Source organism: Gobius niger (genome assembly GCF_951799975.1).
Source record: "Gobius niger genome assembly, chromosome: 7".
In the NCBI taxonomy this organism is placed as follows: domain Eukaryota; kingdom Metazoa; phylum Chordata; class Actinopteri; order Gobiiformes; family Gobiidae; genus Gobius; species Gobius niger.
The window spans coordinates 17,620,501-17,643,754 of NC_136858.1; the positions used below are offsets into that span (position 1 = coordinate 17,620,501).

General features: G+C 41.5%; 1 protein-coding gene across 1 annotated transcript in view; it reads left to right on the forward strand.

Moving 5' to 3' along the window:
- The window catches only part of rgs7a (regulator of G protein signaling 7a), a 63,784-nt gene that overhangs the window by 35,826 nt on the left and 4,704 nt on the right, over positions 1-23,254 (forward strand). The window contains exons 3-12 of the mRNA XM_079560485.1: positions 4,000-4,096; positions 7,814-7,864; positions 14,942-15,048; positions 15,412-15,463; positions 17,229-17,293; positions 20,104-20,180; positions 21,118-21,199; positions 22,098-22,172; positions 22,279-22,377; positions 23,101-23,162. Coding sequence (XP_079416611.1) covers positions 4,000-4,096; positions 7,814-7,864; positions 14,942-15,048; positions 15,412-15,463; positions 17,229-17,293; positions 20,104-20,180; positions 21,118-21,199; positions 22,098-22,172; positions 22,279-22,377; positions 23,101-23,162 — 767 coding nt within the window. The remainder of the gene's footprint in view (positions 1-3,999; positions 4,097-7,813; positions 7,865-14,941; positions 15,049-15,411; positions 15,464-17,228; positions 17,294-20,103; positions 20,181-21,117; positions 21,200-22,097; positions 22,173-22,278; positions 22,378-23,100; positions 23,163-23,254) is intronic.

Below are 23,254 nucleotides of genomic sequence, written 5' to 3' on the forward strand. Positions count from 1 at the left end.
ATGACAATCCCAGACTGGAACAGGTCTCCTTCTGGACAATACAAACATCTCAGGTATAACACATGCATTCTCACATAAAGCTTTAACGGTCTGAGCATGACTCTTCCAACAAGAAACCAAGGAGTAACTGCCCCGTGAGGAGGAGATGGGTGACCGGACTCAGCCATCAGCAGCATCTGCTCAATATAGGAAGAATTACTGAGCAGCAACTTTATTACAGTTTTATTTGTGGCTATGAAACACATAACAAACTAACTGAAGTAGTAAGAGCTAATCACCAGTTAGTAAAGAAGTTCATACAAAGCACCTTCCATATCCGTAGTGGACACAGATCCTGCAGCAGACTCCTCTCTGCAGCAGAACAGCCTCAGTGAAGAAAGAAAAACATATTGTCATCCTTATTATACTAGAGTTCACATTTCTGGATCACAAGACCAGAATGAGAATTATACATATCTCTACTGTGCAATTATATGTCTATTACGTGTAATATAATCACCAGTCTTGTTACATTAGTGAACAAGTATGATAGCATGTTTGTTTTGTAATTTTAACATTACTGTTGTCTCTGTTTTCTGACCTTCATTTTTGTCTTGCTTTGCTAAAACAATGCATAGAAAGACATGCAGTGACCAAGGGTTAACACCACTTTTTATTTTCGTCTTGAACAGCTAAACATGTTGCTTTTTGTTCATTTTAATGCACTTGGCATTGGTTTGAGAAACAAAGTCAATTATTACTTATTAGACAAACTTGATTAAAAATGTCACGTCATTATATATTATTCAATGAACCAAAAACTAACAATTTCCAACTCCTGGAACTAATATTAGCCAGTCAGATATTGTTCAGATCGAAATGTGACGGCAAAATAGCAGGGAAGCGTCCGACGTCATAGACACTATGAAAACTAACCTTATTTTGCTCTCGAGACGTTTGTCCAAATAACAAACTTCTCACTATGTATTAGGCCTTGTCACTATTGTACTTCGATGCACATACAGTATATTTTAATGACTAAATGGGATCGGGTACTGTCATCTTTTAGAATAGCATTGTTCTGTTTGTTTAAAAATGGTAGTCGTAGTAGTTTCTGTTTGCTATTTTCATAAAGCTACATTCTATAAATAACTGTGGTGTATGCTAACATTTACAATTACAGAATACATTCTGTGTGATACAAACTTACTTGCAAAGTGAGTTTTGCGTCCTCTTTTCTCTCGGTTCCCCATGCTGGTCTTCATGCTGCTGTTGTTGTTTTTCCTCCGAGCCCACATGTGCTCGTACACGGACAGCGAGGGCGCGCTCTGCACGTGCCCGGCTGCGCTGCCGGCACCACGTGCACGTTCTGACCAATCAACGCGGCGGAAAGCTAGAGCGTGGCTAGAGCGGAGCTCGGCTAAGTCCTTACAAATGTATTTTTTAGACGATACGTAAATTTCGAAGGGGAAAAAAGTACATGATGTTAATGTAGATGATAATCGACACTAAATCCGACCTTTGTGAAAGTTGTAGGCGTCCTGTCAGCCGAATACGGACAGTTTTTTTTCGCATGGCTGCTCTATGGCAAAAATCCTTTCTGGGCCCAATGTGAATTTGCTGCTGCAGTACCATCGAGTGGCCGTCCGCCGACCGGCGCGCGGGCAAGGGGGGAGTGTCTTATCCAGTTATTATTATAGATCCATGGCTAGACACTGCGGGGAGGGGGTTTGCTGAGGAGCAGTGGTTGGTTACTCGGCTGGTGACGAAAGGTCGGAGGCGTATCCTGGAGGTCGAGGGCGTTTCCTGAAGGAATCAGGCGTTTTATCCCTAAAATGGCCGCCATCAGAGTTTCTACAGATTACTCGAAAATACGTGAATGTGCCAAGGCAACACTTCAGGCATGGTTTTAATGAGGGAATGATTTAATAACATGATGTAAAGCTTGAAAAAGTCGATTTTGCATAATAGGCCCCCTTTAAGGTAAACAAGTTACTTTGTACTGCTTTAAAAGCTGTACTCTTTGGTGTGTGTGCAGCTTGTTGGTTGTCTGAGAAAACAAATTGCATCACACAAATGATTTGAGTGTATTACACCTTTTTAAGTTCACACTGGTCAGTTCGGTATGTGTGTGTATGCAATGTTTTCAATCATTTATGCCCGTCCCGCTTCCTTGCTAACCCTGCTTCCCCCTTGCACACATAGCTCCAGTATTTGCATGCGCTCTATCATTGTCAATTATCCTCCAGTTCCTAACTGGGATGAGCTGTAACTCGGGGGCATTTGACTCACAACAAGCTTTCATCATAACCTTGTGCCTCAGAGTGTGCTCAGTGTACGTCAAAGCCAAGCATTACATTCATCAAATGCACCATTCTAAATATAAGACATGAAAAGGCAGCTCACAGATGTTGGATATATGGATTATTATCTTCTATGTAATAGGATTGTAGTATATTCTCTAGTTATTGCGCGCGTAGTTGACAAGCTTAGCACATGTGTGTGTGGTATGTGGTATTCAATAGCTAATATTATCAGTATTATGCTACAGACATCTTATAGTATATAATTACCCAAATAATGCTAATGTACTTTGTTACTGCTACTACATTAGTGTGGCTCATTGAATCTATTGTTACTATTGTGTATAACGTTTTTATTTTTAACAAAACCATTTTAAAGTAGCACTAAGTAACGTGTTAACCTTAATAAATCCTTTTCGTAGTTCCTCTGGGGGTAATACAAGTGTTAATGGGACGATTGGGTGGTCTTTCATCTCCCCCTGGTGATTCTGGCCAGAAAACCATGCTTGCAACTCCATTGCCTCCGGGTCAGAGGCGCATTACACACTAATGAAATCAGAAGAAGGTAACAGGCAAACTGGCAAAGCTAACTGCGGGCTAGAGCCACTTTAGCAGTAATTACAGTCAAGTTTGAGTGACAAAAAATCTCCATTGTGTAATTGAGGTGTGGCACAATGTACAATATCCCTCTCTCCCTTTGTCTTTTCTGTCAGCGTAGTATTTACTCTCACGGACAATTAATGAGTAAAAATAAACGCAACATGCAGTGATGTTTATGGCTTGTAGGGGCATGAGTTCCTTAGTTCTGCTTTAAAGTCAAGAAGGGAGAAAATCAAGACTTGTCTATTAAAAACTGCATAACAAGAAAGTTCCCAAAGGACTGCACATGCTCATATTTAGCACCCACAGTCGTTGTAATATGGACAATCTGTGAACGATAGATTAATCATGGAATGTGATGTTGTATGAGCCGCTGCCACAGTGCAATTTCCTGTTAAGGATCAACAAAGAATCTATCTATCTATCTAAGGTTATAGACAGGTAAAGTGTACGTAGTTTGTGCTTTCTAATGGCGGCTCTGTTGGATATGTGTGTTACCAGGCAGTTAGTTACTGTATATGTAGCGTGTTATCTCTCTGGACACTACTCCCGGTGCATCTCTATCTCCCTCTCATGCGTTGGTGCGATTATACAGTATAGGTCTGCCAATATGAGTGACATTAAGCTTTTAGCCTTCATCCTAAATGTGCTTCTGCCAGAACTTTAATAAGACATGATGGATACTAGAAAGAAACTTCAATGCCAGGGTTTGGAAATTCAATAAAGAATTCAATAATGGCTCTTACTGGCAGTTTTTATGTGACAAATGATGGGAAGCAGAGAGAGAATTGTCGAACAGAACTTGGGCCACACAGTAGTAGAAAATCATGTGACAACTGTACTGTGTATTGTAACTATATTAGTGTCCGTAGGTGACTTTTCCAGGTTTTCACTGTTTTTTTTTCTCCTGTAAATGTGGAAAAAATTAAGCAAAGCATGAAAAATATAACATTTCGTTACGTTAGCGTAGCCCTGGAACCCTCTCGAGCGGTCAGGCAAGAAAAGTAACCATGCAGCTTGTAAATAAAAATGAAACAGTCATATTTTTGTGCTTTTGCAATCTTCTCCTATAGCTTGGCTCACTCTTTCTCCCCACTATCTCTTTGTGCCGTTCCAGATGGAGGAAGTAATAGCGCGCATGCAGGAGGAGAAGAACGGCATCCCCATCCGGACGGTGAAAAGTTTTCTGACCAAAATCCCCAGTGTATTTTCAGGTAAGCCTCTTATCTTGCTCCTCTTCTGTCTCTGCTCTTGGCTACCACCCACCAGCAGCCCAGCTATACGGCTTCCTACTCGCCAAACAAAACAACAAAAGTGCTCAGAGACTTGCTTGTTGTGCAGTTCACACAAGCGATGGCACAAAGTCAAGTGGATTATAGTGAATTCTCCAGCCACAAAAACTGCCAGATGACATTTGGCATTGTAGGGGAGTAAAGCCATTACCAGCATCTGATATTGGGGAATATACATGCAGCTGCAGTATGATATGTGCACCTAAAGCCTGAAACTGAAACTGAAAAGAACACAGCAGAGCCAAGAAAGATGTCTCCCTGTGGTCTCATTATCATACCAATTAATATTTCAGTTTTCCCTCAAACATTGACACCCATGAACCTGTTTCAAATCACATATCAATCACACATCAATGTCACGAGCACATACAGGAAATCTAAAGTATGTTTCTCTCAAGTCTTTGGTGCAAATAAAATTCAAAAGATTAGTACACAATATGGGGCAGCAGAGGTGGATGCAGAGTCAATTGGACCTGGCACAGACCCAGACTCTGTAGTCTTATTTCTGAAGGGACAGATCAAATCTAATTTCACTCGCAGCGCTTCAATTAGACATTTGTATAAGAGGGTTTACCCTAATGAAGACCATCATAATGATCGAAGGAGAACGTTAAGACGGCTGTCATATTTGGGGTGTCAGACGAGACGCCCTCGAGCTTTCATCACCTGTACCTAAAAGATAGAAGGGATGAAAAAGTAGTGCAAAATATGGGTGAGTGGGAGGGGCAGGTCCTCTTCTTTTGGAGAGGAACTGGGAGGTATTTATAGGACAGAGACCAGAAAGGGCGTTGTTTGGATTGTCATATATAATTCTCTACTGTATGTCTCCCAGTCAGATCGCCATACTTCAAAAGGGCGCCTCTATTTTAGGAAGGCTTTACTCTAATCCAGCTATACCTGGTACAGATTGACTACAAACGGCACCATTTTTCTTCTTACTCCACTTTCCTATGATACTTGCAGTACAGGATTATTCATTCGGACACTTCCTCTCTGTCCATCGCCCCGGACTTATTGTGCATGTGATCCCATCTATGTCAATAGAACAAGGATGAAGGCCAGGCCATTTACTCTGTACACTGTTTTGCATTGCATCTGGAGGCTGTTTTAACATTTCCAAAGTACAATTGTTAAGATTTACATAATTCTTATCATTCTCCTGCCATACATCTTGGTACATTGGTCGCATTGCGGCTGTAATATCTTGATGCTATTGTTGCCCACATTTAAATGCGAGCGTTCAAAAATACATTACTTCCAAACTCAGTGAGCCTAGCATAGCACATAGCATTGCAAATCATCTCATCAAGTGCATATAATTTCATAAGTACCCGCCGGAGACGGGATAAACAGCCCCTGTCATATGAGCACACACACACTTTCGCACAGCTTCTCAATTTGAGTGCCATGTTAATCAATGCAGGAAACAGTCTTGTTAGAGGATTACCTTACACATTTCATTTAAGCTCCGGGGAAAGTGGGTCAGCTGTGATAGTGTGAAAATGTGTGACTATATTAATGATGATAATCCACTAAGGATCTCATCTGGCTGAAAAATCATAGACATAGATGGAATGGAAAAGACACACATAGCAGGGCTGCAAGATAAACTGGCATCAAAATTTGCTATTTGAGTTGTCGAATTGAATTAATTAATAAGACGAATAAGAAGAACTACAACTAACTAACTAACTAACTCAAAATTCTTTCTTTTTTGTAATCAAAAACTATTGTTCAGCCCTGGATACAGCCTCTGCCCTCATGTCATCATTTGGGCCCATCTCCTCGCCCTCCCATCACGCCCTCGTCACCTGTCAGTCTGAAACATAATAATGGGCTGAGTATATTTAGCTAAAGTGCCGCAGTCACGGGGCTGGTGTGAAGATGTCCAGGGGACACGCTGCTGTTAGCTGCTTATTTTTGCCGGGATGTGAAAATGACTGTTGCATTCCCGGGTGGTAACCAAGAAATGAACAAAGACTCGTATCTGACATCCCGAAGGTTTGCACAAAATATTTATTCTACCTGCAGGATCAGTGCAAGGGTGTAGTAGTTTTTGTTCTGGTACTCCGTGTGATTTTTCTATACCCAGAAATGTATTCATACCTCGGTAAGTGTGTGGTTTATTAAGTAAGAATTAGCACTTTGACATATTTGTGTATCAGCTGTGCACTGACACAATGGGTTCATTTGCTCAGCTCAGGTCAACCACAAAGTGTCCTCCTTACCTTGAGACATACTGTTTTTCGAAGAAGAATGACATAAAATCCCCGCACTGCAAAAGGGTTATCTAGGAATACATAACTTTTTATTTCTAGATTGCTAGAATAATGGAACAAACCACATATAATCTTTGCAATGTAGTTTGCTATAACTGTATATTCTAGTCTGTATTGTTAGCCTTTTGAACTATCTTACTCCTTGCTTTGTCAGTGTTGGGTATGACTTTGCTTTCTTGCTTTTCAATTTCCTGTACTTGGGACGAACAGTGTGAACAGTTTAGATCAGGGGTCTCCAACCTTTTTTACCCAGTGAGCAACTTTTACAGAACAAAACCAACAGATGGCTACGCTACTTGCGCTCAAAGACACTTGTGTAACTATCTGCGGAATAAGTAGCCAAGATATTTCAACAAAATTAAAGACATTGAAACTTCATTTACCATGCTAGTTTGTAGATTCATAATGTTCAGAACAAAAAGAAAAGGCATCTCAAATGTAGAAATGTAGAAAGGCTTTGGCGAGCTACCAAGAAAGGTCTGGAGAGATACTGGTTGGAGATCCGTGGTTTAGATAAACAACAAGCAACACAAAATGCTGCATAAAGTAATTAATGCTCAATCTTACTGATTCATAACAAACAAAGAAGTAATAATTATATGTCATTCTGATTGGAACTGAGTGCAGAGAAACCCTGTTCAAGGCCAGATCCGCACGCCAGAGTTAGTTGTTTTAGGAAGGAAAATGCTCCAACAAAGAAAATGATGAAATGAATAACTATACTTCTCTATAATGCATTAAATTATTAAAAAGCAAGCGCCGCAATGCTTTACATAGTCCCTTTTATTGAATCTGGTGCCGTTTAACTGTATACAATAGCAGTTTCACATTGTGTGCTATCTTTCATTTATATTATTGGCCTTGAGCGAGGGAACGCGTCCTTCAGGAGGCGTCAGAAGAATATTTGATAATGCATGGCCTATTAGCCACCCACAATGTGCAACGCGAGAGGAATTGGTATGCACTTTATGCTGATGATGAGGGAAGGTGCTAAGAATGCCATTGTTCTCTGTCCATGTGCATCTACTGTGAATCCAGAAAGCAGCATTCTGAAGTGTGGATGCAACAAAATAGCAGTCAGTGCCACAATTCAGAAGGGTTAGATAGAAATGGTAGTACTAGTAATTGCATGCTTTTCTGAAACTGAGCAAAGGGTATTCTGAATATGAAATGGACTTGTGTTGTGCTGCTGCCACCAACTATTTAGTCATACAACACATTTATAAATGAGAAAGGTGGGTAAGTAAGTAAGTAAGAATGCCAGTGATTTTTGTATCAACTGTTGCCTTATCAATGAAAGAAGTGACAGACTAGTCTTTCGGAGTGAATTTGCAGTGACGTTTGTCTTGTCTCATTCCAGGTTCCGACATTGTTCAGTGGATGACCAAGAATCTGGACATCGAAGATCCAGGTATATTTTATTGTTTTTTTCATTAAGAAACTGATTTCCTTTGACATCGGCTAAAAGTTGGCAAACATTCCAAGATGTGACAATTATTCATTAGCCGCTCCAAAACTCGGCAGAAGGAGCTTACAGGGGAACTATAGAGTATGAGCTTTGCATTTCTCTTTGATGTTTTCGCTGTGTCCCCAAGCTGCTGCTCAGCCACTGCAGTCTGCACTCTCTTCTCTTGTTTTAAGTCTCCTCTTAAAGAAACGGTGAGCTTTCCATATTCTTTGATCATCAACCTTTTCCCATTTTTTTTTCCGTTGAATTGAGGATAAAATAAGACATCGCACTGAAAGGGCCGTCTTCACCATCTAGAATTTGATGTCAAGATCTCATATGGAGGGCAACCAGCTACAATAAAAACTCAACCATATCACAGTTTTGTTTGAATTTACACAAACTGGGAGTTGCAGAAATTGCACAGTCAAGCGCACTCCTCAGAGAAAGGTTGTTTGAGGCAAATCCACAATCCCTAATGAGAGGCAGGACGAACCACTCTGCCTTGATTGCACCTTCTCTGTACAAAAAATAGTGCAGAAACTGAAGTGTTTTAAGCAATTAACCCATACTGTAATTATCAGCTGTGAGTAATTTATTTAGCACGGGACAAAATGTCATCCAGGCTTTAACTCGACTACTATGTCAAGAAAATACCTGGGGCTTTAGCAATAGAAGGGGAAGCCACGCAAATTTTTTGGGGGAAATACAGTAGTTTGTTCGTTGTGAGTTGTTAGGATAATTTTTAGTTCGTCAAAGTCACGCAGGTCAGAACCTAGCATTTAACAACAGACAGATCTCCACTGTCCGGAGCCCTCTGCTAAGGGTTGTACGTTCCCTGTATGACCGCAGCAGGAGCTTGGTTCGCATTGCCGGTAGTAAGTCAGACTTGTTCCCAGTGCCTGTTGGTCTCCGCCAGGGCTGCCCTTTATCACCGGTTCTGTTCATTACCGTTGTGGATAGAATTTCTAGGCGCAGCCAGGGGCCGGAGGGTGTTGTTTTGTTGGCTTCATCAAATCAGGACCTTCAGTGCGCCCTGGGGCGGTTTGCAGCTGAATGTGAAGCGGCCGGGATGAGGATCAGCACATCCAAATCCGAGGCCATGGTTCTCCACCGGAAAAAGGTGGCTTCCCCTCTTCAGGTCGGTGGAGAGGCCTTGCGTCAAGTGGAGGAGTTCAAGTATCTCTGGGTCTTGTTCTTCTCTAATAATTTTACCGCAAAACAAAGAACAAAGGTACAGATGCATATGAGGATGTGATGATTCATATGGGACACCGAGCGCTATTTTCCGTGCCTATCTGTACTACAGCGCGCATTGTTGTCAGAAATGCATCAATACGTCCGTTGACTCACTGTTCACCGATACACTGTGTCTCTATATCCACTGTGCGTCACTGAGTCCATACACAAGCCCTGATTAAATGCATGTTCAAAGCATGCTTTACATATGGATGCATGTTGTTAGGTGCGCAAGAATCAGCCCATTGTTTTGCACCACTCAAAGCCTCCATTTGAAATTTCGCATCAGGAGCTTCACCTGCTCTTATTTATTTTTATCCTCAGCACATATACCTTAAGGCGCCTTGAAAGCATTCCTTGGAGAGTGCTGTGATTACTCGTGGAAATTAATAAGCCAAGGTGGAGACAAAATGATAAACAGAAACCAAGATGTGGTAGGAGTGAGCAAACAGAATTCCCCTTCCTGATGCGACTAAAGAAAGCGCTATAGCCTGCGGCAGAGTGGCGAACCTTGTGAATGTTGTGGCCAGTGTTTATCGTTCTTTTAAATGATGAAAACACTTTACTCGGCGTGAGAAGGCTGGAGGCATTTGTTTCCTGCAGATGTTGTAATTTTGATGTTTATAATGGAGACGTATTCAAAGCACAAGCTCCCTCACAGTGCAGTGTGTTGACTTAAATTAATTTGGCTCACAGCATAAGCAAGTGTATCCTGTAATAACGCATAAGCTCTCATCAAACTGAACTGGGAATTTACAGGTCCCAAATGCGTTCAAAATATAGAGGCACTCTGGATGAACCCAAAATTCTGTGTAGTGTTTTACTTTTTGACTAGATAATTCTGCACTATTTATTTCAAAAAGCTTAAATGTGCTATATTTCCAATGATCGGGGGTGACATAGCTCAAGCAACTGGATAATTTACTGTTAGCGTTAAGATCGAACAATTTAATAGTTATAATATATAGGCTATTGTTACTTGGGAAAATGACTGTTGCAATGGATTGTTGTCATCCAAACACCAACATTTTAGTGTTTAACAACTGCGGGGAATAAAACGTCCCCGCTTGCCTCTGGCTGAAACGTTTGACACTTGCAGCTGTTTAACATAATACTTTCATTACAAGCGGGAGCATCACAGATTTAATCACGAGGATGTAGTAATAGCAGAGCCAATTGGTTTGGTCAGGCACAGAAGAGCGGGAATGAACTGCTCACGAGATTTAAGGTGGCCCAGACTTTATTAGCATGCATTAGCGCTGGGTGTAATTCACGGCACGGGCCTGAAACTGAATGTGACGCGCTGCAAGTTCATATGATCTACAGCCCGAGGGGGCAGCGGTGAGCATAATCGCTCACTTAAAGCCCCGAGTGAATTAAACAGGGATAGTGAGAGGACTGGCCTCTTTAGGTGACGTCCACACCTCTGTAGGTGACGACAGCAGCTGGACGATGATTACAAAGGTACTGCAGGTTTCAAAGTGACAAAACGATATATGAAATCTCATTCAGAGGTTAAGTCATTAAAGAAATGCTTATACCAACATATTTATCCTTATTCTTATGAACTTTAGTGTGCTGTAGGTCAAAACATTCTTCTGCTTTCTGCTTTCCTTGGTTTAACACCAAAGTAAAATTTCTTCTCTGCCCATGTCTGCACTTTGATCAAAGTTATATTATAAAGTATACAGCACTATTGTCAAGGAACGAGACAGGACACAGATTGGAGGATGGCCTTTATTAAACTTCTTGCAACCCCCCTTCCCTAGTTGTTATTTCATTATATGTTGATATTCACTGTCAAATATAACATTGTTTCGATAAGTTGCAACTTCACGATTAATTTCCATCCAGTGTCGCATCACGTTTTCATCATGCTGTCTTGATGATGGGAAAGTGGGACCTCTGCACAAAGCCTTCCCAAAGGTTCTCTAAAGGGTTCATGTCTGGACTCTGTGGTGGCCAATCCAAGTGTGAAAATGATGCCTCTTGCTCCTTTAATCCTGGCATTGGGATCTTGGAATATGCCTGAGCCCAAAAAGATCTAATGAATGCAAGAAAGGGCTCTCACCTAATTGCTCAGCGAAATCCAGGTGATGCCTTTATGTAGTTGTTATGTTTTTGCAGCCAGTCTCAAGTTTAATGGGATGAACTGCACACTGAGTGCCGAATTTCTGTTTCCGTATCTAGCAGCGAAAGCCGTCAGTGGGTAACACCAGGGAGCACTAAGCCTTCTCTCTTCTCCTCCTCTGTTCCGCCATCCATCTTTTGCACTCTCTCCCTCTCGCTCTCTCTCTCTCTCTGCTTCTTTAAAACTCCTACACACCATCAGACCAAAGAGTCACTTCAGTCTCTAGCCCTTTTTGATGATCTTTTTCAGTCCTGCGGGACCTCCCCCCGTGCCCTGCACTGCACTTCAAAGAGTTGCACTAACCATCGTACCATAAACATGTAATAAAAAACTACCGCTGAATAAAAATGTCACGACCTTGAGACCAGCCACTTGTGTAGATCTACTAATGTTGAATTTGCTTGACTAAGGAAATATGTCATATGCCACTTTGGCGAAAATTCACTTGTCCTTGAATACCCCTCTGCGTTGTAAGTTCCCCCAGAGGAACTGGGAATAAAGTTTTGAAATTGGAATGAGAGGAACCTTGACCTGTCAATACTTAATAAGGAATTGTGAATGCTCAAATGTTTTTTTACACTTTGAAGTTGAAGCCTGCATGATTTAGAGCACCCACAATATCCAATTCAAAAATGCAATAGATCATCTTCCCCGCAGCACGTGAAGACAAGACACAGTGGTTGCAATAAACTGGGACCGTGTAGGAAGATAAACATGAGGGTGAGGTTTCATATACTCGCAGCGAAATTGGCAGGGATCCAGGGCTGCTGGGTTTTTGGCCCGGAGCTGCTAAAACAATGAAATCAAAGGGTGTTTTCCCGTGGAGACTCCGGCTGGCCCGTACTGACAGCTCCTCTCAGGTGCAGTCAGCACAAACGCTTAGAGAAATTATAGTGCTTGCTGAAAAGTGTGGCAGCATGTCGGGTTACTCATCAATTTATTAAAGCACTGCCATATTCTGATTTCAAACACAGAAGCTGATTTTCGAAAAAGATAGCTAGATATTTATTATGTTGATTGTGTTTAGTTGAGCATACGAAAAGCATCAGAATAGACATGTGTGACCACTGAAGCACAAGGTTTTGTTGGTGTGACTTAAATCCAGCCGCACAAAGTAAAAAGCCTCTCTCTCAAAATAGCACACATACCTCAGTGTAGCAGAAGAAATGCGTTGTTGATTGGATATGCCAGAGACATCACAGCACGTATCTGCCGTCAAAAAATGCTCATTTCACAGCAATCCCGGGCCGAGGCGGCAACTTCGGCTATATTGGGATTTGAAACATTTTTGGGAAGACGCGCTATCGCTAGTGTTTCGGATGGTGACATTCAAAATCCATCCTCATAAATGTCAGCGCCTGTGCACAAACAAAAGACAAATCATCACAGGTGACAGAAGCCCTCCATAGTCAACGAGAGGAGATTATCTCAGAGGAGGGAAAAGGCACTTCTTCTCTAGCCGCGATGGTATTTTCAATCTGATGCCTCGCTACCGACATCGGAAGATGGTGACGGATCCACGAGAGGGGGAATACTAAATAAATGCCATGTTTATAAATAAATGCATTTTAAATAACTTATGAGTCATCTGTTATTAATGAGCCGAGCAGCACGGTGACCTCTGGAAGCTGTGACTGGATGCTAAAGCGAAAAGAAGAGGCGGCCTATATTTATCACACGTGCACTTTGAGCATGCTGACTGTATGACGCCTTATGTTACAGTCACCCTTCAGATCAGCAGCTATAAGCCAGTTTAACCTTTGCCATGTGGCCAAGTGTTCACATGTAGAGCATAATGACGTGTGTATTATTAATGAATTAGGGATTTCAAGGAATAAGACTGGCATTACTGATAACTGCATAAGGGTGACATTGTCCGTGCCATGTTTTTATGTTTGTTTGTATTACACACTTCTTAATCAACCAGTAAATCAAAGTATCCATTTAGTTCAGTTCTGTTGTCAATTCTGCCACATGTAAAGCACAGGCAAATCCTTAGTGCATACATGTGTTTATACAGAGAAGTCAATCAAATATGTATGTCAACAATACATGGCAGCGTATTTATAAATATTGTATTTCTGTCTTCTCATTCTCGTCCTTTTTAGTTTAGTTTTTTCACTGTGAATGTAAGTGAAATTCAGAAAATAATGAGCAGCAGAATGCATTCAATATCACTGAGGCAAGCTGTCATCACTCTGTATTTGTGCCACACGGACTGAATCCCCATGGCATAATGTTTGCTATATTCTATGTTGTCCCTGTTGTGTGGAGAAACTTGTCCTCCACATATGACTCTGAGACACTGGACAGGTGGACCCACTGGACCCACTTCCAGATCTTACATCAGGATCTTAATGAGGATTACCTAGTTTGAAGTTGTTGGTTTTTTTTACAGTTAGTGGTAGGTGATAAAGGCCGCACCCTATCTGGGAGTCTAACCCAGAACGTTCTTGCTGTGAGGCGAGAACACCATGCCACCCAGTTGTCATAGCCTCTTATCTTTAATTGTTTAGTTTTATTTATGTATAAATAAACTCTTGACTCTTAGCAATTATGTCTCCAACATATCACAGCCTTTGTTAGAAAATCAATCCAAAAATGAGCCAATCTCTCAAATGGTTCTCCGAAAGGACAAGGCAAGGCAACTTTATTTATACCCCGCATTTTGTACACAAGGCAACCGATTTAAAATATTTGTCTCCATTGTCGAGGCTCAAGTCGCTTTAGATTCAATATATGGGTAACATGAAGCGACAACAAATGGGCAATATCTCCAAACCAGTAGGACAAAACAGTTGCGAGGCAGCAGCACAGTGCTGATTATGATTACATGTTTTCATTAGTTGATGGCTTGAAATCGGGGCGAGCCGGTTTGCTGCCATGCTGAAGTGGGTTTTGGCTCCCACCGGGCACAACACCAGGTGATTGGACTGATGAGCCCCTGTCCTGCCCCCTGTCTGAAGGTGGGCCAATCAGAGAGACCCCCCGCTGCTAACCCAGACTCTTCAGAGAGCTGCTCGCCTTCTGTCAACACCAACACACTTTTTTTTCTCAAGCCTTTAATTCAAACGTGGCATTTTGTTAGAGATAAATTGGCTGTAGTTAATTAGCCGATGTGTGTGTGTGTGTAGGGGGGATACCAGGCAGGCAGCTGAGATGTGTGATAAAACAGTATTGATTGCAGATAAATCAGCTTTTGTTTAAATGTGGTTATCTTTTTCAGAGAAAAGGCCTTTATAAAGGGGAGAAATTAACATATAAATTAAGCGCAGGTATAATCACCTCCAGCTGCGAACAGATTTAGTTTATTGGAAACTGAAAGTGAACAGTCTGAAGGTGATGCCAGGGTTGTGTCATGTTTTGTTTTATTGATGTGGGCTGAAATTGAGACCCCAGAGAGTGAGAGTGAGAGTGATGTAGCTCTGCCTTCATTCAGTAAGGTTTGCTGGTAAGGACACCATGACCCAGATGGACAAAATACAGCTTTCTACTACATCGAAAGGCACTTGTTGATTTAGATCTATTCACTGCTGCCTTAAGTGGAATGAAATGAGAGACTATACTACACGATTTGACCTTTATTTAATCGTATCGTAAAAGCATGAGTGGCTTTTATTTTTTTCCGTGTCATACTGAGGTGTGTACGTGCTGTGTTTGCTTTGTCACAGTGGAGGCTCTTCACCTGGGGACACTGATGGCTGCACACGGTTACTTCTTCCCCATCTCAGACCACGTCCTCACACTCAAAGATGACGGAACCTTCTATAGATTCCAGGTAACGTGTCTGTCCTGCTAAATATTTGAACATGCTGCAATCCTCATTGTTACTGGCAGGGGGCCTTTGACATTTACAGCGACAACTCAATGCAAAGGTCCAGCGATGTGTTGACCATATGGGGTTTTAAAAAAGAGCGTGTTTATTCTGTAAGTCTAGTTCTAGCCGCAGTGATTTCCACACATGGCCGCGTCATGGTGCATTGAGCTGTTTACTTGTAATGCGGTGCGAGAGCATATAATATTGGTCAAGTGCTGGGTTAAGGTGAGCCCTAATTCCACAATCAGCTTATGTGCTTTGGACTTTTGCCAAATCCATTATACAACTAATGTTAATGTGCAATTGTAATGTTTCTTGTTTCAGACTCCATACTTTTGGCCATCAAATTGCTGGGAACCAGAAAACACAGACTATGGTGAGAACAGCTTATGAGCATCATTTTGATAATGGATTTTTTTCATTATCGCAGGCGCCAATTTGATGATCATTCTGTTTGGAAATGCACAAAGCAATAATGACTGGAATTGGCCCCAGAGTTAGCAATGAATTACTCAGATTCAATGTGTTTGAAAAAATAATTTGCATCTGAAACATTCCAGTCCTTCTTTTCTTTTGCCTGAAATGTTATTATTAGTAAAGACACTTATAGTTTTGTTTCACATGATGTAATGATGTTCCGACGTTTGTAGCTAACAGTGCCACGAACACACATGATATTAATGTTTGTAAACACACCATGCCAGATTGTAGCCATGCGCTAATTTTCATCCATTGTCCTGAACCCACACACTTGTTAATCGTGGCCCAAGAGGGGGTCCTATTGTGCATGTTTTCAAAGATAGGGAAAACCAGACCTTCAACGGCACCATCTTGGATTGTTCATTTGTTATTTACAACCGCATTGGTCGTAACTTAAAGCAGAACGTAACTCATGTCCTTAGCGCCACTGCAGGTGTCGTAGCATGTCGCGTTTTGTTACTCATTAACTGTCCGTGAGAGTAAATACTACGCTGACAGAAAAGACAAAGGGTTAGAGGGATATTGTACATCCAATTAAACAATGGAGGAATGTTTTTTCACTCAAACTTGGCTGTAAACACTGATAAAGTGGCGCTAGCCCGCAGTTATCTTTGCCCGTTAGCCTGTTAGCTTCTTCATCGTGATTCTATTAGAATCTAAACAAGTTACTTAGTTCTTCTTTAACTTGATTTTTTTTTACTATGACAGTGAAATGGCGGACTGGCCAAAAGTCTATGGCTGAGTCTGGTGTTATTTTTGATAATTATATTTAGTCAATGCATCTGCAATTACTTGTTCAATCTGTACATGAAATGAAAACTAGCCTAGCATCAAGCTCATGTTCTCTTTCAGGGCAAATGAACTAAAGGCGCTATTCCTCACTCGCTGACCCTTATAAATTGCTTACACCATACAATGAGCTTTAACACTGCTGTTTTTTGTTGTCAAGCCGCCAGTGGGGCTTATGCAACATTACAGTAGCCGTGTTTGAAATTCAACATATGCCCCGTGCTCTGATGCAATCTGACACCAGCAAATGAACTCTGGATTGTTGTGCGAGATGCGCGGTGTCCACAGTGGCATAGCATTGCGCGGATAAAGATTTCATAACGCTAAATGTGTCCTCGCTCTGTCATGCCGCTCTTTTCATTTGTGTGAGAATAAAGGACTAATGCTCACTACAGGATTACCCAGGAGCATCAGACAGGGGGAAGTTAACCCACCAACAACTGCTTTACACAGATGATGGCTGGTAATGAAAACACCATAATAGCAGAATGAAAAAAAGCCCAGTATATTGGCCAGATAACAAAAGGATGATGTATTGCTGCAAGATTAAATGCAATCGCAATCTGTCTCCCCGTGTTCTTGTCATGTATGTAAACCCTACCTCTGATATACATGTGATTCCTGTATTAGTTATTAAGTCTATAATTATAAGTTCGGTCTTCTCTCAAATGCTAGTGCGTAATCTGAAAATCGTAATTTGATATTTGTGCCAAATTGCGCAGAAGTCAGCGACAGATTTGCTGTGGTCCACTCGTTTTGACCCCCGTGATAGTGGTGTAAGAGCGATGCAGTTGAGAGGATTAAATGGGTGAAAAAGCAGGGCCACTTATGTCTGCTAAAACCTCTCTCTCTCGTCTGTCTCCTCTATACAGCTGTTTACCTCTGCAAAAGAACAATGCAAAACAAAGCACGCTTGGAGCTCGCAGACTACGAAGCGGTAAGTTGAAGAGAAGAAGAAAATCGTTATTTAGTACAGTGGTTCTCAACCTTTTGGAGCCGCGACCCCCATTGTAACAGTTAAAGGGGTTTGTGACCCCCCGCTCGGGTCACACCGTGAGGAATCGGATCATTAGCCTACATAATTCTTAAAAAACAAAGAAAAAAACAAATGGCTAGAATAAAATAAATCAAATAACGAACATATAATGGCACTCTGGTAAAATAGCACACACAAGCGACAATAAAATATAATATTATATGCTAAAAAAAGTATGTATATTTTATCTACATGATATGGCGACCCCCAAATTTGTCTCGCGACCCCCAGGTTGAGAACCACTGATTTAGTATATAGCGCCTTTCACAGACATGGTCACAAAGCGCTTTACATGAGACAATTGTACATTCACTCCATACTCAGTGGTGGTAAGCTACGTTTGTAGCTTCAGTTTCCCCTGGGGGAGACTGACAGAAGCGCTGCCACGACAGCACACGCCTGCGCCAACGGTCCCTCTGACCATCACCATGCATTCACTCACGCTCTCATTCATCCATGTACATGTTTTTAGTTTACTCCACACAGAAAGGCCCCATCCAGGTGGGAATCGAACCCGGGACCTTCTTGCTGTGAAGCGAGAGCACTAACCACTGTGCTACCGTGCCGCCAAGAGGTGGGGGTGGTCATTGGGACACGGGACAAACAATAGACTCTACAATTTTTAACCATTATTGCAAAATCTTATTGTAGTGATCTGTGTTATAGGGCTCCAACTATTAAAAAAAAAAATCAACTCAAATATTGAAATTAGTGTCTACTAATTTATTAATTCTAAACTGATTCATTATTACATTACTATTAGTAAGACATTCAATTATTTTCAGTGTAAGCATTGCAATCCTCTTCGTTCTGCATTTCAAACTAGCTCCCTCTCTTATGTTTCAAATCACTTTCAGAGATCCAAAAGATTGACTTATGAACACAAACACAATATGCTAATTTGTGGAGAAATAGAGAAGTGGAAAACAAATTATTTTTTATTTGTTTTGGAATTTCATTTCGTCTTGGCTTCTAACTATCCAGGGAGTACATGGAGCGCCATAGTTACTCAGTGAAAATCAAGCATAAGCTGTACATTGATTAGCGTAGACCAGGGGCCTCCAACAGATGATTTAATCTGGCCCGCGACTTGTAGAGCGTATTGTAGAGAGTATGTAAAAAAAAAAAAAAAAAAGTCTGTTACGACCCGGCTCTGCTAGTTAAAGGAAGTAACAAAAACCAAGATGTAAAATGGATAAATAAAGTTGTAATTTAATAAAAGGAGTGTACAAGGTAAATTTAACAAAGGATTGGCAAAAATAACCATAAGAACAAAGGCTACTTACAATATGTACAAAGGGTTAACCAAACGCAAGGTACTAAAACAAGTGTAAAAAACCAACTAGACAAAAGCTTACGAGTGTCTCCAAAACTTGTCACAAAAGGCCTTATAACAAAACGAGTGACAAACAAAATGAGACACAAACTAAAACGAGTGTTTCTGGAAAACACTGAAAGTCATGACAGACAAAATGGCGTACTGGCCACAAAGACCAGCCGCCTAGCTAAACTCAAGTGTTCCCTGGACACACAGTCATTACTGACACGAAGGGACACAACACAAAATGGCGTACTACTGGCCACAAGGACCAGCAGCCTTGAAGTGGCTGGCACAGGTGGCTTTAACGAGCTCCCCCCAGGTGTTGAGCTGCTCCCCCAATCAGGCGGCAGCAAAGCCAGAGACCCAACCAGCAGCCAGGACCCCAATGCACTCCACCAATCGCAGCCCAGGACCACAGCAGCAAATTTACATGGGAGAAAACAGGTTTAGGCTACACTAACAAAAATATACAAAAAGAAAGGAGGGAGCCTGGAGGCCTGGGGCCGTAACAAAGTCTCTCACCCATTCCTGTGCGGATTTATGGCTTTTTAAAGAAATAACCAGAATGCTCACACCAGCCACTAGGGGGCAGCTTGACTAAAAAACGGAAAGTATTCCACACGTGTCCAGCAGAGGGAACTGACATACTCAGGATCAGGATATAAACAACACATTGTAGCCACGTGGTTTGCCCCAGGGCGGCTGTGGCTACAATTGTAGATTGCCACCACCGAGTGTGGAGTGAATGAATAGTGACTATATGAAGCACTTTGAGAAACGTGTGACACAGGCTGATAAAGCGCAATAAGTGTAAGCCACTGTTATTTATTAGGCCACAGTCCTTTACAATATATGGCGGCCCGTGACCCGAACGAGTTTGACACCCCTGCTTTAGAGTATATTAGCAGAAACTTGTAAAGTGTGATACAAGTGTAAGCCGCTTTTATGAGGCTACAGTCCTATAAGGCTCATTATTATTAATTTATTGAAAAAAGATTCCCTATTAAAACATATTTTACTGGAACTTTTTGTCTCTGGACACCAGCTATACAACCCCAATATATTTTGGCCCCCAGTGAAATTTACTTGGAGAACCCTGGTCTAGACCTTTACCAAATCAAATTGAGAGTGTTTTAAATAGTAATACCGATATGTACTGTAGTGTTTCACATATAGCAATACCAGGATGTTACCAGCCCTTAACACGCTTTTGGTGGTTACACTTTAATCTAACCTACTTCTTCTGTGGGTCATCATTCTTTCAAAAACAACCACTGCTCCTCAAAGAATCAGTTACAGCCTCTTTTGTATGTGCTGGGATCATTAAATGTGACATCCAGCAGTGCACAAGCTCACCGTTCCTGTAGATAACAGTCTTTCTCTTTTCCAGGAGAGCTTAGCCCGGCTACAGAGAGCTTTCGCCAGGAAATGGGAGTTCATTTTTATGCAAGCAGAAGCACAAGCAAAGTAGGTCCCACACAAATAGTCTACTACAAAAAAACAAAGTTTCTAAAATGCACCTTTTTGTCTTGACTTTTGAGTTGAAATGCGTGAAAGAATATCGTTAGCCTTCAATGGCAAGGTGCTGGCAGTATATAAAACGTCTTACTTAAGAGACTAATGCAATTCCCCGTAGGAGGCAATACCTCAGCTAAGGGAGATTTTCAAAATAGGTTCAGGCCTTTGTTTCGCTGCCAGGAAAAAAGGGTTCGATGCCAAAGTCCTGTAGCGAATTTCTCTTAGTCTAGTAAATACCTAAATGACTATTGATTTTTAGATGAGACATTCTAAAAATGTTGTTCTACCATTTCCAGTAGTTTCCAGTAGTTGTGCGAGCACTCAAACCTCGCGTAGCAGTTTCTTACTCAAGACTGTATACCGTGATTAAATGTTTACCCCTTTTCATCCAAGACTTGTTGTTTGGAGCAGCATACTTGCAACAATGTTTTGGAATAAACAGTAGTGAGTATAAAAATGACAACTTCCATCTAGTCCCTTCAAAAATATTGTAAAGTCCAAGAGTGGAACGTTTGAAGTCTGTAAGTGCCACAGATGTGGAGATACACAATGTAAACGCCTACAAAATCAACTCTTAAAATGTATTAATTAAAAATATTGAAAGAGAATTTCCGAAACTTCATAGTGGCCTGAGCACTCATTTTTTAACTTACATAAGTGTGAGCACATTATTCGAATACTATTTTCAGTGTCATACTTCAACACAACTTCGGATAGTAAAAATACGTTCAGAACCCACCTTAGGTCTGAGCTCTGGTCCTATAGCATCAAAGGCATTTCAAATGAGTGGAATAGTTCATACCAGCACTAATCAAGACTTTTCACCTACTGATCCAACATGTCCTCGAATAAACCGCTTTTAACATGTCCGCCTTTGCTTTCACAGAGTTGACAAGAAAAGAGACAAAATTGAGCGTAAGATTCTCGACAGTCAGGAAAGAGCTTTCTGGGACGTGCACAGACCAGTGGTAAGTGAAATTACCGCTGCTGGGACCATTAGCATATATTAACTGCTCTTTATGGCGTTGTTGCTTTCGTAATGACTTGGCAGTAAAATGCAACCTAGGGGGAAAACCTCTTTGGATCATTACGGTGTTAAGTGGGGGTTGCACTTTGCTGGCTGACTGACACACTGGCGCGCAGGGCCGAGGTGACAGACGTACAGGAGAAATGCTGCATCGATAACCGTCTAAACATATCAGCGTCATCGGCCACCTATGCCCTCGCTCGCACTCTCACCCCGCATTCGCATTCAGCCCCTCCCCTCGCAGATCCGCTCCGGCAGTCGCACCGTGCTTAATTGGGAAATAACAAGTTCAATTTATGCGTCCTTGGATCGACATAATCAATATTAATTCAAATTTCACAGTGACGCGCTGGAGCTACTTAGCACTGTTCTCCTGGATGAGGCCTAGATTGGCCCACTTGTTCAATCAGGGGCTTTCGCACACCGCCACAGCACCGAGCGAGGTCCCGCTGGTTTGGTTGTTTTGTGAGAATTGGCACATTCCAGGTTTAATTAGGCAGAATATGACACAGTGTCTATATATGGCTTAGCGCGCTGCAACTGACAAGCTGCCAACTGTGGGCTGTCAAAAAAAAAAAAACTTAATAAAGAAATATTGGCTCAACTAGCAATAAAGCGGAATACGGTTATAGTTTACGGCTTGACTGAAGTGAGAAGCAGCAGTGTGGCAAAGTAGATCATATAAAATGAAGATCACCGGTTAAAGGAAGTGTATTCTTTCTGCATGAAGTTGGTATGTTTTCCCAACCGAGTGTTTTCTGTCACATGTTTCCAGTGAAGTCAAAGTCAAACCAACTAATCATCATCTGGTGTAATGTTCTTTTTCCCCCTTCTCTCAGCCTGGATGTGTAAACACAACAGAAGTCGACATAAAGAAGTCCTCCAGAATGAAAAACCCGCACAAAACCAGAAAGGTACGCTTAATGTCCCGTTTGATGGCCAAACGTCACGCGAAGAAAGGAAAAAGTATGTGTATGGTATGTGTTTGAGTACAGTCATTTCTCTTCTCTTTTTGTTCAGTCTGTGTACGGGCTGCAGAACGACATCCGCACTCACAGTCCCACCCACACCCCCGCGCCCGAGGCCAAGCAGCCCACAGAGGAGGAGCTGCAGGAACAGGTCAGCGCACCAGTGCACGCACTAGTCTGGCTGTAGTTCACTTTAGAGCCAAAAACATATAGTATACTCAAGAGGATTTTTCAATTTTCATGATAGGATGGAAGTACTCGTAAAAGTTTATTTCCACAGGCGAGACCAGCTATCTTACTTAAAGTTAATTTTAGAGCAGGCCATACCGAGTCAATAGTGCCATATCACTGCATACTTCTTCACTCTACTTCCCAAACATAATAACATTTGGACTATAAGAAAAGCCTGTGTGCTATGAGTTTTGTATTGTTTCAGTCCACATTTTTACTTCAAAATATGAATGTATTCAATATATAATATACAATAGTTAACTGCTGGTGAGACTGACTAAAAAGTACATTCAGACATTCACATGGAAGGTAAAAATGTGGGTATAAAAAGTTTAACTAAAGCATTTCATCTAGAGCAGTGCTAGATTTAAGGCTACAACTATTGCATCACACCCACTTTACTATTCACTTGACAACAAGGCCAAAAACAAGGTCCTTCAAGTAAAATATTGAGTAATAAGATTTCCCCTCTTTATACTGTATTTATTCTATTTCGTAAAAGTTGCCTATGCATGTCCTTGAGTCCATTGCTCCCTACGACGGCCTAAAATCATAGTGGAAATTTAATATGGAAGGCCAAACTTTGTGAAAGTCATTTGCTAATTCAACAAATCATTGCCTATTTTCTTTCTGATTCCTCCAGATTACCTTTTGGCAATTGCAATTAGACCGGCATCGACTGAAAATGTCCAAAGTGGCGGAGAGGTGAGCGGTGTTCTGTGTGTCTTTGTCTGGTCATTGATCGGCGTATTGAGCCTTTAAATGGGCTGTGTCTGCGAATGAAGAGATCACATGAC